The sequence below is a fragment of the Petromyzon marinus genome, assembly GCF_048934315.1.
Source record: "Petromyzon marinus isolate PM22_M1 ecotype Great Lakes invasive population chromosome 70 unlocalized genomic scaffold, UKy_Petmar_22M1.pri1.0 chr70_unloc.2, whole genome shotgun sequence".
Classification (NCBI taxonomy): Eukaryota; Metazoa; Chordata; class Hyperoartia; order Petromyzontiformes; family Petromyzontidae; genus Petromyzon; species Petromyzon marinus.
The window spans coordinates 84,980-100,000 of record NW_027422604.1 but is presented as its reverse complement, the minus strand read 5'-3'; the positions used below and the strand labels follow the sequence as shown (position 1 = coordinate 100,000).

General features: G+C 55.1%; 1 protein-coding gene across 6 annotated transcripts in view; it reads right to left on the bottom strand.

Moving 5' to 3' along the window:
- The window catches only part of LOC116957155 (uncharacterized), a 34,927-nt gene extending 20,193 nt beyond the window's left edge, over positions 1-14,734 (bottom strand). For 5 of the 6 annotated variants that reach the window (XM_076058304.1, XM_076058305.1, XM_032979131.2 and 2 more), the window contains exons 1-5: positions 14,452-14,733; positions 10,852-10,958; positions 9,406-9,512; positions 7,261-7,359; positions 4,386-4,490 (exon numbers count right to left, since the gene is read on the bottom strand). In XM_076058304.1, the coding sequence (XP_075914419.1) occupies positions 4,386-4,490; positions 7,261-7,359; positions 9,406-9,512; positions 10,852-10,958; positions 14,452-14,583 (550 nt within the window). In that variant the 5' untranslated portion in view covers positions 14,584-14,733. Of the gene's footprint in view, positions 1-4,385; positions 4,491-7,260; positions 7,360-9,405; positions 9,513-10,851; positions 10,959-14,451 lie in introns of all 6 variants that reach the window. The other variant, XM_032979130.2, reaches the window with a different exon arrangement.
- Positions 14,735-15,021: the final 287 nt, after the last annotated feature.

Genomic DNA, 15,021 nt, shown 5'->3' with positions numbered 1-15,021 from the left:
CTCACTCACCACTCGCTCACCACTTACCACTCACTCACTCACCACTCACTCGCTCACCACTCGCTCACCACTCACTCGCTCACCACTCACTACTCGCTCACCACTCACTCGCTCACCACTCACTCACCACTCACTACTCACTCACTCACCACTCACTCACCACTCGCTCACCACTCACTCACCACTCACTCACCACTCGCTCACCACTTACCACTCACTCACTCACTCACCACTCACTCGCTCACCACTCACTCACCACTCGCTCACCACTCACTCGCTCACCACTCGCTCACCACTCACTCGCTCACCATTCACTCACCACTCACTCACCACTCGCTCACCACTCACTCACCACTCACTCGCTCACCACTCGCTCACCACTCACTCGCTCACCACTCGCTCACCACTCACTCGCTCACCACTCACTCACCACTCACTCACCACTCGCTCACCACTCACTCACCACTCACTCGCTCACCACTCGCTCACCACTCACTCGCTCACCACTCGCTCACCACTCACTCACTACTCACTCGCTCACCACTCGCTCACCACTCACTCGCTCACCACTCACTCACTCACTCACCACTCGCTCACTCACCACCACTCACTACTCACTCACTCACTCACCACTCGCTCACCACTCGCTCACCACTCGCTCACTCACCACCACTCACTCACTCACTACTCACTCGCTCACCATTCGCTCACCACTCACTCACCACTCGCTCACCACTCGCTCACCACTCGCTCACTCACCACCACTCACTCACCACTCACTCACTACTCACTCGCTCACCACTCGCTCACCACTCACTCGCTCACCACTCGCTCACCACTCACTCACTCACTCACCACTCGCTCACCACTCGTTCACCACTCGCTCACCACTCACTCACTACTCACTCGCTCACCACTCACTCACCACTCACTCACTCACCACTCGCTCACCACTCACTCACTACTCACTCGCTCACCACTCACTCACTCACTCACCACTCACTCACTCGCTCACCACTCACTCACCACTCGCTCACCACTCGCTCACTCACTCGCTCACCACTCACTCGCTCACCACTCACTCACCACACGCTTGCTCACCACTCACTCGCTCGCTCACCACTCACTCACCACTCACTCGCTCACCACTCACTCACTCGCTCACCACTCGCTCACCACTCACTCACTACTCACTCGCTCACCACTCGCTCACCACTCACTCGCTCACCACTCACTCACTCACTCACCACTCGCTCACTCACCACCACTCACTACTCACTCACTCACTCACCACTCGCTCACCACTCGCTCACTCACCACCACTCACTCACTCACTACTCACTCGCTCACCATTCGCTCACCACTCAATCACCACTCGCTCACCACTCGCTCACCACTCGCTCACTCACCACCACTCACTCACCACTCACTCACTACTCACTCGCTCACCACTCGCTCACCACTCACTCGCTCACCACTCACTCACTCACCACTCGCTCACCACTCGTTGACCATTCGCTCACCACTCACTCACTACTCACTCGCTCACCACTCACTCACTCACCACTCGCTCACCACTCACTCACTACTCACTCGCTCACCACTCACTCACTCACCACTCACTCACTCGCTCACCACTCACTCACCACTCGCTCACCACTCGCTCACTCACTCGCTCACCACTCACTCCCTCACCACTCACTCACCACACGCTTGCTCACCACTCACCACTCGCTCACCACTCGCTCACCACTCGCTCACTCACCACCACTCACTCACTCACTACTCACTCGCTCACCATTCGCTCACCACTCACTCACCACTCGCTCACCACTCGCTCACCACTCGCTCACTCACCACCACTCACTCACCACTCACTCACTACTCACTCGCTCACCACTCGCTCACCACTCGCTCACCACTCACTCACTCACCACTCGCTCACCACTCGTTCACCACTCGCTCACCACTCACTCACTACTCACTCGCTCACCACTCACTCACCACTCACTCACTCACCACTCGCTCACCACTCACTCACTACTCACTCGCTCACCACTCACTCACTCACTCACCACTCACTCGCTCACCACTCACTCACCACTCGCTCACCACTCGCTCACTCACTCGCTCACCACTCACTCGCTCACCACTCACTCACTACTCACTCGCTCACCACTCACTCACCACTCACTCACTCACCACTCGCTCACCACTCACTCACTACTCACTCGCTCACCACTCACTCACTCACTCACCACTCACTCACTCGCTCACCACTCACTCACCACTCGCTCACCACTCGCTCACTCACTCGCTCACCACTCACTCGCTCACCACTCACTCACCACACGCTTGCTCACCACTCACTCGCTCGCTCACCACTCACTCACCACTCACTCGCTCACCACTCACTCACTCGCTCACCACTCGCTCACCACTCACTCACTACTCACTCGCTCACCACTCGCTCACCACTCACTCGCTCACCACTCACTCACTCACTCACCACTCGCTCACTCACCACCACTCACTACTCACTCACTCACTCACCACTCGCTCACCACTCGCTCACTCACCACCACTCACTCACTCACTACTCACTCGCTCACCATTCGCTCACCACTCACTCACCACTCGCTCACCACTCGCTCACCACTCGCTCACTCACCACCACTCACTCACCACTCACTCACTACTCACTCGCTCACCACTCGCTCACCACTCACTCGCTCACCACTCGCTCACCACTCACTCACTCACCACTCGCTCACCACTCGTTCACCACTCGCTCACCACTCACTCACTACTCACTCGCTCACCACTCACTCACCACTCACTCACTCACCACTCGCTCACCACTCACTCACTACTCACTCGCTCACCACTCACTCACTCACCACTCACTCACTCGCTCACCACTCACTCACCACTCGCTCACCACTCGCTCACTCACTCGCTCACCACTCACTCGCTCACCACTCACTCACCACACGCTTGCTCACCACTCACTCACTCGCTCACCACTCACTCACCACTCACTCGCTCACCACTCACTCACTCGCTCACCACTCACTCACCACTCACTCACCACTTACTCACTATGATAATCATGATTTTATGCCGATTAAAATGATGTTGATTACAACGATGATTAATTATAGTGAAGATGTTGATTATGATGACTATGATGATGATTACGGTGATGATTATGATGACTACAACGATGATTGCGATGACGGTGATGGTGATTGCGATGACGGTGGTGATGATTGCGATGACAGTGGTGATGACTGCGATGACGGTGATGATGATTGCGATGACGGTGGTGATGATTGTGATGACGGTGGTGATGATTGTGATGACGCTGATGATGATTGTGAGGACGGTGGTGATGATTGTGATGACGGTGGTGATGATTGTGATGACGGTGATGATGATTGTGATGACGGTGGTGACGATTGTGATGACGGTGATGATGATTGCGATGACGGTGGTGATGATTGTGATGACGGTGATGATTATTGTGATGACGGTGATGATGATTGTGATGACGGTGGTGATGACTGCGATGAGGGTGATGATGATTGTGATGACGGTGATGATGATTGTGATGACGGTGGTGATGATTGCGATGATGGTGGTGATTATTGTGATGACGGTAGTGATGATTGCGATGACGGTGTTGATGATTGCGATGACGGTGGTGATGATTGTGATGATGGTGGTGATGATTGCGATGACAGTGATGATGATTGCGATGACGGTGATGATTGCGATGATGGTGATGATTGCGATGACGGTGATGATGATTGCGATGACTGTGATGATGATTGCGATGACGGTGATGATGATGATGATTGCGATGACGGTGGTGATGATTGTGATGACGGTGATGATTGCGATGACGGTGGTGATGATTGTGATGACGGTGATGATTGCGATGACGGTGGTGATGATTGTGATGACGGTGGTGATGATTGTGATGACGGTGACGATGATTGCAATGACGGTGATGATGATTGCGATGACGGTGGTGATGATTGTGATGATGGTGATGATGATTGCGATGACGGTGATGATTGTGATGACGATGATGATGATTGCGATGACGGTGATGATGATTGCGATGACGGTGGTGATGATTGTGATGACGGTGGTGATGATTGCGATGACGGTGGTGATGATTGTGATGACGATGATGATTGCGATGACGATGATGATTGCGATGACGGTGATGATGATTGTGATGACGGTGATGATGATTGCGATGACGATGATGATTGCGATGACGATGATGATTGCGATGACGGTGATGATGATTGCGATGACGGTGGTGATGATTGTGATGACGGTGGTGATGATTGTGATGATGATGATTTCACCGAGGATGTCTTTGTTTTTCATCTCCACCTCCTCCAGCAGAAGCTCCGGGCTGGTCACGATCCTCACGGTCTGCCTGTCGGCCAGGAACCTGCGGTAGTCAGCATCTACTCCACACACGCAACATCGTCATCATCATCGTCATCATCATCGTCATCATCATCGTCATCATCATCGTCATCATCATCGTCATCATCATCGTCATCATCATCATCATCGTCATCATCGTCGTCGTCATCGTCATCATCGTCGTCATCATCATCGTCATCATCATCATCATCGTCATCATCGTCATCTTCATCGTCACGATCCTCACCGTCTGCCTGTCGGCCAGGAACCTGCGGTAGTCAGCATCTACTCCACACACAACATCATCATCACCGTCATCGTCATCATCATCGTCATCATCATTGTCATCATCGTCATCATCATCGTCATCATCATCGTCGTCATCATCATCGTCATCATCATCGTCATCATCATCATCATCATCGTCATCATCATCGTCATCATCATCGTCGTCATCATCGTCGTCATCATCATCGTCATCATCATCATCATCGTCATCATCGTCGTCGTCATCGTCATCATCGTCGTCATCATCATCGTCATCATCATCATCATCGTCATCATCGTCACGATCCTCACCGTCTGCCTGTCGGCCAGGAACCTGCGGTAGTCAGCATCTACTCCACACACAACATCATCATCACCGTCATCGTCATCATCATCATCATTGTCATCATCGTCATCATCATCGTCATCATCATCGTCGTCATCATCGTCGTCATCATCATCGTCATCATCATCGTCATCATCATCATCATCGTCATCATCATCGTCATCATCATCATCATCGTCATCATCGTCATCATCATCGTCGTCATCATCGTCGTCATCATCATCGTCGTCATCATCATCATCATCGTCATCATCGTCGTCGTCATCGTCATCATCGTCGTCATCATCATCGTCATCATCATCATCATCGTCATCATCGTCATCATCGTCACGATCCTCACCGTCTGCCTGTCGGCCAGGAACCTGCGGTAGTCAGCATCTACTCCACACACAACATCATCATCACCGTCATCGTCATCATCATCGTCATCATCATTGTCATCATCGTCATCATCATCGTCATCATCATCATCGTCGTCATCATCGTCGTCATCATCATCGTCATCATCATCGTTATCGTCATCATCATCATCATCATCGTCATCATCATCGTCATCATCATCATCGTCATCATCATCGTCGTCATCATCGTCGTCATCATCATCGTCGTCATCATCATCGTCATCATCGTCGTCGTCATCGTCATCATCGTCGTCATCATCATCGTCATTATCATCATCATCGTCATCATCGTCATCATCGTCACGATCCTCACCGTCTGCCTGTCGGCCAGGAACCTGCGGTAGTCAGCATCTACTCCACACACAACATCATCATCACCGTCATCGTCATCATCATCGTCATCATCATTGTCATCATCGTCATCATCATCGTCGTCATCATCGTCATCATCGTCGTCATCATCATCGAGTGGGTAGGTGAGTGAGTGAGTGGATGAGTGAGTATGTGAGTATGTGAGTGAGTGGATGAGTGAGTGGGTGCGTGTGTGAGTGGCTGAGTGAGTGGGGGAGTGGGTGAGTGGGTGAGAGTGTGAGTGAGTCTGTGAGTGTGTGAGTGTGTGGGTGGGTGTGTGGGTGAGTGAGTGAGTGAGTGAATGGGTGGGTGAGTGAGTGGGTGAGTGAGTGGGTGAGTGTGTGGGTGAGTGAGTGGGTGAGTGGGTGAGTGAGTGGGTGAGTGAGTGTGTGAGTGGGTGGGTGGGTGAGTGAGTGAGTGTGTGGGTGGGTGTGTGGGTGGGTGAGTGGGTGAGGTGAGTGGGTGAGTGAGTAGGTGAGTGAGTGGGTGAGGTGAGTGAGTGGATGAGTGAGTATGCGAGCGGGTGAGTGAGTGGGTGAGGTGAGTGGGTGAGTGAGTGGATGAGTGAGTGGATGAGTGAGTGTGAGTGAGTGAGTGGGTGAGTGAGTGAGTGGCTGAGTGAGTGTGTGAGTGAGTGGATGAGGTGAGTGGGTGAGTGAGTGAGTGAGTGGATGAGTGAGTGGGTGAGGTGAGTGAGTGGATGAGTGAGTGGCTGAGTGAGTGGGTGAGTGGCTGAGTGAGTGTGAGTGAGTGTGAGTGAGTGAGTGGGTGAGTGGGTGAGTGAGTGGGTGCGTGGCTGAGTGAGTGAGTGTGAGTGGGTGAGTGAGTGGGTGAGTGAGTATGAGTGAGTGAGTGGGTGAGTGGGTGAGTGAGTGTGTGAGTGAGTGAGTGGGTGAGTGAGTGGGTGAGTGGGTGAGTGAGTGAGTGAGTGTGTGAGTGAGTGAGTGAGTGGGTGAGTGAGTGGGTGAGTGGGTGAGTGAGTGAGTGGGTGAGTGGGTGAGTGAGTGGGTGAGTCAGTGGGTGAGTGTGTGAGTGAGTGGGTGAGTGAGAAGTGAGTGAGTGGGTTAGTGAGTGGGTGAGTGAGTGTGTGAGTGAGTGGGTGAGTGTGTGAGTGTGTGAGTGAGTGGGTGTGTGTGTGAGTGTGTGAGTGGGTGAGTGAGTGGCTGAGTGGGTGAGTGAGTGAGTGGATGTGTGTGTGAGTGTGTGAGTGGGTGGGTGAGTGGGTGAGTGAGTGGGTGAGTGAGTGGCTGAGTGGGTGAGTGAGTGGGTGAGTGAGTGGGTTAGTGAGTGGGTGAGTGAGTGGGTGGGTGAGTAAGTGAGTGGGTGAGTGAGTGGGTGAGTGAGCGAGTGGCTGAGTGAGTGAGTGGGTGAGTGAGTGAGTGAGTGTGTGAGTGTGTGAGTGAGTGGCTGAGTGGGTGAGTGTGATTGGTGAGCAGCTCTCACCCTCAGTGATTGACCCGGTCTTAGTGTCTCTGTGGGAAGACTTCTTTTTAGGAATCTTCTGATAGGGAGCAAATTCGACAATGGCTGGATACTCCTGGCCTGACAGAGACAGACAGAGATGATTTTTTGATATAAATATTCATCGTGATGATGTATTTCACCAGGTGTAGGTCCCCGTTGAGCTGTGACGTGATTGTTTTTCAGAAGCGGCCCCCGCATGGCCATCACGATGATCGCATCGTCGTCATCGCCACCGTGTGGAAAGTGATCAGCAGCCAAACACTCTGAACGCTCAATGTGAGGGGAAGAAACGGAGGGCCCTCGAGACAAATCCACGCAGTGACCACCACGGGGAGAATGAGAGAGACACAGACTCCAAATATACAGCAGCAGCAGGCGTCGTCAGGGTCGGGATCGAACCCACGACCTCCTGCCTACCAGGCGAGGTAGTCAACATCTCATAGCCACCGTGATGATGATGAGAGAGACACACAGACTCCAAATATACAGCAGCAGCAGGCGTTGTCAGGGTCGGGATCGAACCCACGACCTCCTGCGTACCAGGCGAGGTAGTCAACATCTCATAGCCACCGTGATGATGATGAGAGAGACACACAGACTCCAAATATACAGCAGCAGCAGGCGTTGTCAGGGTCGGGATCGAACCCACGACCTCCTGTACACCATGCGAGGTAGTCAACATCTCATAGCCACCGTGATGATGAGAGACGCAGACTCCAAATACAGCAGCAGGCGTCGTCAGGGTCGGGATCGAACCCACGACCTCCTGCCTACCAGGCGAGGTAGTTAAAGCCTCACCTTGAGTCTCAAGACCCTGCTGCAGCTGCTGCTGCTGTGATCCTTGTTGTGTTTGGTTTATTTTCCTTCCCACCCCGTGCCTCCGATTAGCGCGGGTGTCCACTCACGGTGCGAACGCGAAGTCCACGGTGCGTAGCCGCACACACATTGTGGACATCGTCGGGATCACGCCGGGCGGGCAAACAGCGCCACGTAGCGGCGGCGGCGGCATCAGCAGGCGAGCCGACATCAAACCCAGCATCGGAGTCTCCCATTATTATTACTACTTATTTATTTTATTCTCATTCTACGTGACTTTACCGAAAGAACCAAAGAAGATGAATCTCTTATTATTACTTATTTATTTTAGACTGCAGCATGAGGAATCAGATTCTTCGCTGATGTCCACACAGTTGCACATCGGGGGGTGGCAGACAGACAGGCAGACAGGCAGACAGACAGGCAGGCAGACAGACAGACAGGCAGACAGACAGGCAGGCAGACAGACAGGTACAAACAGACAAGACATACAGACAGGCAGTCAGGCAGAGAAGACAGACAGACAGACAGGCAGACAAGACAAGACAGACAGACAGACAGGCAGACAGACAGACAGACAGGCAGTCAGGCAGACAAGACAGACAGGCAGACAGGCAGGCAGACAGACAGACAAGACAGATAGTCAGGCAGACAAGACAGACAGGCAGACAGACAGACAGGCAGATAGACAGACAGACAGACAGGCAGACAGGCAGACAGACAGACAGGCAATCAGGCAGACAGACAGACAGGCAGTCAGGCAGACAAGACAGACAGGCAGGCAGACAGACAAGACAGACAGGCAGACAGACAGACAGGCACAAACAGACAAGACAGACAGACAAGACAGGCAGGCAGACAGACAGACAGACAGGCAGACAGGCAGGCACAAACAGACAAGACAGAAAGGCAGACAGACAGGCAGGCAGGCAGAAAAGACAGACAGACAGGCAGACAAGACAGACAGACAGACAAGACAGACAGGCAGACAGGCAGACAAACAGGCAAACAGACAAGGCAGACAGACAAGACAGACAGACAGGCAGACAGGCAGACAGACAAGACAGAGAGACAAGACAGACAGACAGGCAGACAGACAAGACAGACAGATAGACAGACAAGACAGACAGACAAGACAGACAGACAGGCAGGTAGTCAGGCAGGCAGACAGGCAGGCAGACAGACAGACAGACAGGGAGGCAGGCAGACAGACAAGACAGACAGACAGGCAGGCAGGCAGACAGACAGACAAGACAATACCGGGGGGGTGGAGGGAGGGAGGGGTGGAGGTGTAACTGGCGGCCTCACCGTGCTTGTCGACGAAGACGTAGCCGTCGAAGCGCTCGCGGAAGTGTGGGATGTCCTCCGAGTTCCGGAAGTTGATGTAGAACCTCGAGAAGCAGTTCACCTGTGAACTGCCACGGCCGGCGGCGGCGGTGACACGTTAACTACCTCGCCAGGTACGCAGGGGGTCGTGGGTTCCATTCCACGGGTAGTAAACATCTAGCCACCGTGATGATGATGATGAGAGAGACGCAGACTCCAAATATACAGTGGCAGGTGTCGTCAGGGTCCGGGATTGAACCTACGACCTCCTACATACCAGGCGAGGTAGTTAACATCTCCTAGCCACCCCCCCCCACCCCGAGTGATGCAGGGTGACACACTGAGTGACACGCCGGGTGACACGCCGGGTAACACGCCGAGTGACACACCGGGTGACCCACTGGGTGACACACCGGGTGACACACCGGGTGACACACCGGGTGACACACTGGGTGACACGCCGGGTGACACAGTGAGTGACACGCCGGGTGACACGCCGGGTGACACAGTGAGTGACACGCCGGGTGACGCGCCGGGTGACACACCGGGTGACACACTGGGTGACGCGCCGGGTGACACGCCGAGTGACACGCCGGGTGACACGCCGAGTGACACACCGGGTGACCCACTGGGTGACACACCGGGTGACACACTGGGTGACACACCGGGTGACACAGTGAGTGACACACTGGGTGACACACCGGGTGACACACCGAGTGACACACCGGGTGACACGCCGGGTGACACACTGGGTGACACACCGGGTGACACAGTGAGTGACACACTGGGTGACACACCGGGTGACACGCCGAGTGACACACCGGGTGACACGCCGGGTGACACACTGGGTGACACGCCGGGTGACACGCCGGGTGACACACCGGGTGACACACCGGGTGACACGTCGGGTGACACGCCGGGTGACACGCCGGGTGACACACCGAGTGACACGCCGGGTGACACACCGAGTGACACACTGGGTGACACACCGGGTGACATGCCAGGTGACACACCGGGTGACACACTGGGTGACACACCGGGTGACACACCGGGTGACACGCCGGGTGACACGCCGGGTGACACACTGGGTGACACACCGAGTGACACACTGGGTGACACACCGGGTGACATGCCAGGTGACACACCGGGTGACACACTGGGTGACACGCCGGGTGACACACCGGGTGACACACCGGGTGACACGCCGGGTGACATGCCGGGTGACACGCCGGGTGACACGCCGGGTGACACACCGGGTGACACGCTGGGTGACACGCAGGGTGACACACCGGGTGACACACTGGGTGACACACTGGGTGACACACTGGGTGACACACCGGGTGACACACTGGGTGACACACCGGGTGACACACTGGGTGACACACCGGGTGACACACTGGGTGACACGCCGGGTGACACGCCGCTCACCTCCCGTCGCCGGCACAGAAGTGGAAGTAGTCGTGAAGGGGGAGGGGAGAGACGTGGTCCAGGAGTTGATCGCGGTCCAGAGACGGTGGGAGCCTCCTCACCACCACCTACACACGGCCATGGTCAGCGAGTGGGTGGGTGGGTAGATGGGTGGGTGAGTGGGTGGTGGGTGAGTGGGTAGGTGGGTGGGTGAGTGGGTAGATGCGTGGGTGGGTGAACGGGTGGGTGAGTGAGTGGGTGGGTGGTTGAACGGGTGGGTGATAGGGTGGGTGGGTGAGTGGGTGGGTGGGTGAGTGGGTAGATGCGTGGGTGGGTGAGTGGGTAGATGCGTGGGTGGGTGAACGGGTGGGTGAGTGAGTGGGTGAGTGAACGAGTGGGTGGGTAAGTGGGTGGGTGGGTGAATGAGTGGGTGAGTGGATCGGTGAACGGGTGGGTGAGTGAGTGGGTGGGTGAATGGGTGGGTGAGTGGGTGAACGGGTGGGTGAGTGGGTGGGTGGGTGAATGGGTGGGTGGGTGAGTGCGTAGATGCGTAGGGTGGGTGAACGGGTGGGTGAGTGAGTGGGTGAGTGAACGAGTGGGTGAGTAAGTGGGTGGGTGGGTGAGTGGGTGAGTGGATCGGTGAACGGGTGGGTGAGTGGGTGGGTGAGTGGTTGGGTGGATGAGTGGGTGGGTAAACGGGTGGGTGAGTGGGTGGGTGAGTGGGTGGGTGAGTGGGTGGGTGAGTAGGGGTGGGTGGGTGAGTGGGTGGGTGAGTGAGTGGGTGGGTGAGTGGGTGGGTGGGTGTGTGAGTGGGTGGGTGAGTGGGTGAGTGGGTGAGTGGGTGAGTGGGTGGGTGGGTGTAACGCCATAGTGGCTAGGAGATGTTATCTCCCTGGCCAGGTATGCAGGAGATCGTGGGTTTGATCCCAACCCTGACCGCCTGCTGTATATTTGGAGTAGCAGGCAATTTTTTTTTTTAACTGACGTGACTTTACCGAAAGAACCAAACAGTATCTTAAACACAACTCCTCTGTTATGGCCAGGGAAATAATTACGAACAATAATGATTCTTTTTCACAATTTTTGCGACTGCCAAAAGATGTATCCCACAGATGAAGCTGCTCACCCGAGCTGTAGGAGTGCCCTGACACGCGTGGTGGCATTTGGCGTTGTTCTACGTTTCAAGGAACGCGTTATTTGTAATGTTTTGTGTTTAATGGTGGGCTCACAAGAAAATTGATTTCTCTAAGACGAAGGTACTTTGCAAGCCCACTGGCTATCAACAAAGGTTCATTCATGAAGCCATCCATATTTATAGACACGGACACAATTTCAACCGAGGAGTTGGGTACAAACACCCATTACTACTATTGCGTTCCGTCTCTCCAATGGACGTCCCAACTCCCCGTTCCGTCTCCCCCATGGACGTGCCGTCTCACCGTTCCGTCTCCCCCATGGACGTCCACTCCCCGTTCCGTCTCCCCCATGTACGTTCCCACTCCCCGTTCCGTCTCCCCCATGAACGTTCCCACTCCCCGTTCCGTCTCCCCCATGGACGTACCACTCCCCGTTCCGTCTCCCCCATGAACGTTCCACTCCCCGTCCCGTCTCCCCCATGAACGTTCCCACTCCCCGTTCCGTCTCCCCATGAACGTTACCACTCCCCGTTCCGTCTCCCCATGAACGTTACCACTCCCCGTTCCGTCTCTCCCATGAACGTTCCACTCCCCGTTCCGTCTCCCCCATGAACGCTCCCACTCCCCGTTCCGTCTCCCCATGAACGTTACCACTCCCCGTTCCGTCTCTCCCATGAACGTTCCACTCCCCGTTCCGTCTCCCCCATGGACTTTCCACTCCACGTTCCGTCTCCCCCATGAACGTCCCATTCCCCGTTCCGTCTCCCCATGAACGTCCACTCCCCGTTCCGTCTCTCCCATGAACGTTCCACTCCCCGTTCCCTCTCCCCCATGAACGCTCCCACTCCCCGTTCCGTCTCCCCATGAACGTTACCACTCCCCGTTCCGTCTCCCCCATGAACGTTCCATTCCCCGTTCCGTCTCCCCCATGAACGTTCCACTCCCCGTCCCGTCTCCCCCATGAACGTTCCCACTCCCCGTTCCCTCTCCCCATGAACGTTACCACTCCCCGTTCCGTCTCCCCCATCAACGCTCCCACTCCCCGTTCCGTCTCCCCATGAACGCTCCCACTCCCCGTTCCGTCTCCCCATGAACGTTACCACTCCCCGTTCCGTCTCTCCCATGAACGTTTCACTCCCCGTTCCGTCTCCCCCATGGACGTTCCACTCCACGTTCCGTCTCCCCCATGAACGTTCCATTCCCCGTTCCGTCTCCCCATGGACGTTCCACTCCACGTTCCGTCTCCCCCATGAAAGTTCCATTCCCCGTTCCGTCTCCCCCATGAACGTTCCACTCCCCGTTCCGTCTCCCCCATGAACGTTCCCACTCCCCGTTTTGTCTCCCCCATGAACGTTCCCACTCCCCGTTTTGTCTCCCCCATGAACGTTCCCACTCCCCGTTCCGTCTCCCCCATGGACGTCCACTCCCGTTCCGTCTCCCCATGAACGTTCCCACTCCCCGTTCCGTCTCCTCATGAACGTTCCCACTCCCCGTTCCGTCTCCCCCATGAACGTTCCCACTCCCCGTTCCGTCTCCTCATGAACGTTCCCACTCCCCGTTCCGTCTCCCCCATGAACGTTCCCACTCCCCGTTCCGTCTCCCCCATGAACGTTCCCCCTCCCCGTTCCGTCTCCCCCAAGGACGTTCCACTCCCCGTTCCTTCTCCCCCATGAACGTTCCACTCCCCGTTCCGTCTCCTCATGGACGTTCCACTCCCCGTTCCGTCTCCTCATGGACGTTCCACTCCCCGTTCCGTCTCCCCATGAACGTTCCCACTCCCCGTTCCGTCTCCCCCATGAACGTTCCCACTCCCCGTTCCGTCTCCTCATGAACGTTACCACTCCCTGTTCCGTCTCCTCATGGACGTTCCCACTCCCCGTTCCGTCTCCTCATGAACGTTCCCACTCCCCGTTCCGTCTTCTCATGAACGTTCCCACTCCCCGTTCCGTCTCCCTCATGAACGTTCCCACTCCCCGTTCCGTCTCCCTCATGAACGTTCCCACTCCCCGTCCCGTCTCCCTCATGAACGTTCCCACTCCCCGTTCCGTCTCCCTCATGAACGTTCCCACTCCCCGTTCCGTCTCCCTCATGAACGTTCCCACTCCCCGTTCCGTCTCCCTCATGAACGTTCCAACTCCCCGTTCCGTCTCCCTCATGAACGTTCCCACTCCCCGTTCCGTCTCCTCATGAACGTCCCCACTCCCCGTTCCGTCTCCCTATGAACGTTCCCACTCCCCGTTCCGTTTCCTCATGGACGTTCCCACTCCCCGTTCCGTCTCCCCCACGGACGTTCCACTCCCTGTTCCGTCTCCTCCATGGACGCTCCACTCCTCGTTCCGTCTCCCCCCCTCACAAATTGACGCGAAATTTTTGTTTGTTCCATTGGAAAAAAAAATCAATACCGCATGCTAATAATGGTTGTTGTTATTGTTATGGTTGTTGTGATGGTTGTTGCTGTTGTAAATAATAATTTTAAAAAATTCACCTTGGTCATGGCGTCAGCCTTGCACCGCTTCCTCTCGTTCGCCTCAGAGCTCCGCTTATTATTCTTATTATTATTCTTGCTCGTGCTCGATGTAGGAGTAACATTCTCCTTCACCTGCTGAGGCCTCGTCATTGTGTCCGCGATGACGATCAATGCTGGCGACGTTTATCTATTTGTTAACGCAACGTTTGATTTCGATATTTGGCTTATTTTCAATTATTTCAGGCGAGGGAACCGTGCGTGATGACGTCAACGCGTAAGTAATCACGCGGTGGGGGGGGGGGCCCGTGGCTACGTGATGACGTCACGATTAAACGCCACCGCACGTGATGACGCCACGAGACCATCGTGCGCGATGACGTCACGATACAAACCCCCTAAACGTCATCGTACGTGATGACGTCAACACGTAAATAAAATATTTAAAAAAAAATAAATCGCGGGTACTTACGAGGCGTCATCGTTGACAGAATTGTAATGTGTGATGACGTCATCGCGCAACGTGTACGCGAGTTGGCTACGTGATGATGTCACGATGCAATCCACCCCCCACTATCACCGTACTTCATA